General features: G+C 45.4%; 1 protein-coding gene across 3 annotated transcripts in view; it reads right to left on the reverse strand.

Moving 5' to 3' along the window:
- Window positions 1–416: 416 nt before the first annotated feature.
- The window catches only part of G6PC (glucose-6-phosphatase catalytic subunit), a 14217-nt gene continuing 10454 nt past the window's right edge, over window positions 417–4179 (reverse strand). The window contains exon 5 of one of the 3 annotated variants that reach the window (XM_032279551.1): window positions 417–2811. In XM_032279551.1, coding sequence (XP_032135442.1) covers window positions 2300–2811 — 512 coding nt within the window. In that variant the 3' untranslated portion in view covers window positions 417–2299. The remainder of the gene's footprint in view (window positions 2812–4179) is intronic. The other 2 variants (XM_032279552.1, XM_032279553.1) reach the window with 2 other exon arrangements.

Below are 4179 nucleotides of genomic sequence, written 5' to 3' on the forward strand. Positions count from 1 at the left end.
AGTCTTGTTGGGTAACTGCAACTTGTGTGCCCTGATTGCTTAGTTTGATAGTGACCCTGCTTGTCTGCTACAAGCTGCAATTTGATGCCATAGAGCAACTCATGCTGACTTGTGGTCTAGTAGCAATGTTCCGTCTTGGCCGACTCTGGATCTTTCTGGTTCTATGCTGATTTTGTGCCTCCGTTTATGTGCTCAACTCTGCCTGTGCCCCTGTGGATGCATTATAAGTCTCCCTATCCCTGATGGGACTCTTGGTCAACTCAAGACAGAGTGCTTTCCTTCTCCGAAGGGAAAATGCAGGCACAGAGAAACCAAATTATTTGTTTAGAGAAACAGAGAGCTAGAAATTTAGTTGGGCCAGAATTAGAAACTTCCGATCACACTGCATCTAAAATATAGTAATTAACAAGACTTCATTCTTAAATAAAATGTTGCTTTAATAAAATACTGCACATAGGTATTTTTCTTTTCAAAGATGTTATGAGCAGGATGGTTGTTTTGAATGATAATGTATGGTATACTATATAATTAGTAGCAAAAACAAGGACTTTCAAATAAATATGCTTCCTTTTTCTTTTTTTTTTTTTTTTTTTTTTTTTGAGGATACTCTGCAAATCAGCTGAGATTGAAAAACAGGCAAGGAGGGCCAGGTGCAGTGGCTCACGCCTGTAATCCTAGCACCCTGTGGGGCCCGAGGCGGGCAGATCACTTGAGGTCAGGAGTTTGAGACCAGCCTGGCCAACATGACAAAATCCCATCTATACTAAAAATATAAAAATTAGCCTGGCATGGTGGTGCACATTGGTAGTTCCAGCTACTGGGGAGGCTGAGGCATGAGAATCGCTTGAATTGGGAGGAAGAGGTTGCCTTGAGCCAAGATCGTGCCACTGCACTCCAGCCTGGGTGATAGAGTGAGACTCCCTCTCAGAAAAAGGAAAGAAAAGACAAACAGGCAAGAAGGAGCTGGCTAGCTAGGCATAGCGGCTTGCACCTGCAGTCCCAGCTACGCAGGAGGCTATAGTATGGTGGGAGGATCGCTTGAGCCAGGGGTTCAGAGCAGCCTGAGCAACATAGTGAGACCCTGTCTCAAAAAAAAAAAAAAAAAAAGAGAGAGAGAGAAGGCGTTGACTTTTCCTCTAAGAATGTGCTCTTGGTTGGCTTGCAATAGAGAAAGGAGTCATATTTACCCTCTATACTGGAGTGACCTTCTGAGAGAGGAATCCTGGCCCTCTCCTTGTCATTTTGCCCAAGATTTCAGAGTTGAATCGAAACATACAAAAGCACCACCAGAGTCGCCCTCTAGCCATCCAAAGATCCAGCAGGGTGGATGTGGAGCCAGTAGAAAAATCTGTGAAAAGCAGGGCTGGGCTTGTAAGGAGGAATATGTGATGTGATAGAGGAGATGTCAGCTATACATGAATGTTCTGATCTAGTACAATGTCTGGGTCACTCCAGCCATTCAGAAATCCAGGGAAATACGATGACCATGTATACACAGTAAAAAAATACTAGAAGCAGAATGACCTCACCAACCACCTATTAATTATACTTCAGCTGCACCCCGTTACTGAGAGTGCATTATTATATAATTAAAGCCATTTAGACATGGCTTAGCATAGCATTTGCCTGATACACCACATACTAAACACTCCTCCTTATACCGTCTTCTTTTTCCTGTCAGCTTCAGTGCTCCTTTCTCCTTGTCTTGGTAAAGATGAGCACAGGTAGAAAATTCTCGTTTAGGAACTCCAGCCTGGGCTTATGAGCTGGCCCTACCTGGAAGTCTTGCTTTTGTATATCTGACAAAAGAACAAGGGAAAATCCAGAACAACCCAACTTCTAGTATGGAGTCTTTCTCAATAGCTTCATTAGCTTTTCAACACCAATATGATTAGAATTGTAAAAGGGGGAGAGGACCACCTGGGCTGACAGCACCTCTGGCCTCAACATGGGCTGGCAGAAGACCATTCAAAGATGAAATGGGCTGTTCCAGTGGGAGTGAGCTCCCCACCTCTGAGAGTATTCAACTAGAGAGGGGAGGACCCCTGGCGGCCTGGCGGGAAACTCACATGTGGTGGGAGAGCGTATGTTATATGGCACTTCCATCTGAAAGAGGCTGGAGTCACACATTGGAATAAGCCAGGTGACCCTCCAATCTGCCATCTGTGATTTAATTCCACAATGGCAGAATGGATGGCATGTCACTTGGTCCAAACACTGGTGGCCATTGCTTCAGATACTAGTTCCCCTCAATCCCTGGCACAGTTGTTGACTTTAAATACTGAAGACTCCACATCCCTTACAAAGACTTCTTGTGCGGCTGGCCCAGGACCTGGGCGAGGCAGTAGGGGATGACACTGACGGATGCCAGGGGCACTGCTGCGCTCTTGCAGAAGGACAAGATGTAGAAGACCAGCTCAACTTGGGCGGGGGGCTTCAAGGAGTCAAAGAGGTGCAGGAGGATGAGTGAGGCTGCAATGCAGCTGAGGCGGAATGGGAGCCACTTGCTGAGTTTGCCCTTGCAGCTCTCCCTGTACATGCTGGAGTTGAGAGCCAGCCCCAGGCCAAAGAGCGTGCCCACATTCTTGAGGAGGCTGGCAAAGGGCGTGGTGTCGATGTGGATCCATTCTGGCCGCTCACACCACCTCTGGGCTTTCTGTATAGTCCACAGGAGGTCTACACCCAGCCCCTTGAGCAGCAGATAAAATCCAATGGCGAAGCTCAACAGGAAGAAGGTGGTGAGGAAATATTTCTTGAGGCTGGCATTATAGATGCCATGGATGTGGCTGAAAGTTTCTGCAACAGCAATTCCTGAGTGGAAGAAATAATGACTGTGAGAGACAGAAAGGATCTGGGACCTTTGCTAGAGGTGGGTTCGGAGCAACGGGTGACATGCCATCCATTTGTGGCATTACACATCTGCGACTGTGAAATTAAATCACAGGTGGCAGATTGGAGGGTCGCCTGGCTTATTCCGATGTGTGACTCCAGCCTGCCCTCAGTATAGACTCTTTCAGATGGAAGTGTCATATCGCACACATCCTCCCACCATAGGCAGGTTTCCTACCAGGAGGTCCTCCTAGCTCTGCTTGAATACTCTCAGAGGTAGGGAGCTCACTCCCACTAGAATAGTCCATTTTATCTTTGAATGGCAATGCTTGCTGACTGGTTCTTCCTTGTGCTGTGTGAAATTGGTCCCCCTCTAATACTATCTATTTTTCTCAGTTCATTCTGCAGTAATTAGTAAGTGGTGAATCTAGTCCCTCTGTTACACATTTGAACACAGTTATTCTCTTCAACCTAAATATTCCCAGGTTTTTCATGTAATATGGCTTCCAGGTTCTTCCTCAAACATGGAACGCAGTACTAAATGCTGTGTTCCTTTTGTGATTACCATGAAACCATTATCTCCCTTGTTCTCAGCATTCTTCTTTGAATGTTGCTGTGTTCTGCTCTTTCAGATCTCCAGGGAAGAAATGCCACAATTTTCTTAAGGTCTTTTTTGTTTTTTTGAGACGGAGTTTTGGACTTGTCACCCAGGCTGGAGTGCAATGGTGCAATCTCAGCTCACTGCAACCTCCGCATCCCAGGTTCAAGAGATTCTTGTGCCTCAGTCTCCTGAGTAGCTAGGATTGCACGCATGTGCCACCATGCCCAGTTAATTTTGTATTTTTAGTAGAGACGGGGTTTCTCCATGTTGGTCAGGCCAGTCTTGAACTCCCAACCTCAGGTGATCTGCCCACTTTGGCCACCCACAGTACTGGGATTACAAGTGTGAGCCACCACACCTGGCTTGTTAAGGTCAGTCTTATAGTCCAGTGCCTCCCACAAAGTCTATCCTTCCTTCCCTCCTTCCCTCCCTCCCTCTTTTCCTTCCTTCCTTCCTTTTCTTTCTCTTTCTTTCTTTCTTTCTTTCTTTCTTTCTTTCTTTCTTTCTTTCTTTCTTTCTTTCCTTCCTTCCTTCCTTCCTTTCTTTTCTTTTCTTTCTTTCTTTCTTTCTTCTTTCTTTCCTCTTTCTTTCTTTCTTTCTTTCTCTTTCTTTCCTTCCTTCCTTCCTTCCTTCTTTCTTTTCTTCTTTCTCTCTTTCTCTCTTTCTTTCTTTCTTTCTTTCTTTCTTTTCTTTCTTTCCTTTCTTTCTTTCTTTCTTTCTTTTTCTTCTCTTTCTTCCTTCCTTCCTTC

Source organism: Sapajus apella, unplaced genomic scaffold, assembly GCF_009761245.1.
Source record: "Sapajus apella isolate SASKATOON/1434 unplaced genomic scaffold, GSC_monkey_1.0 scaffold12, whole genome shotgun sequence".
NCBI classification, from domain to species: Eukaryota; Metazoa; Chordata; class Mammalia; order Primates; family Cebidae; genus Sapajus; species Sapajus apella.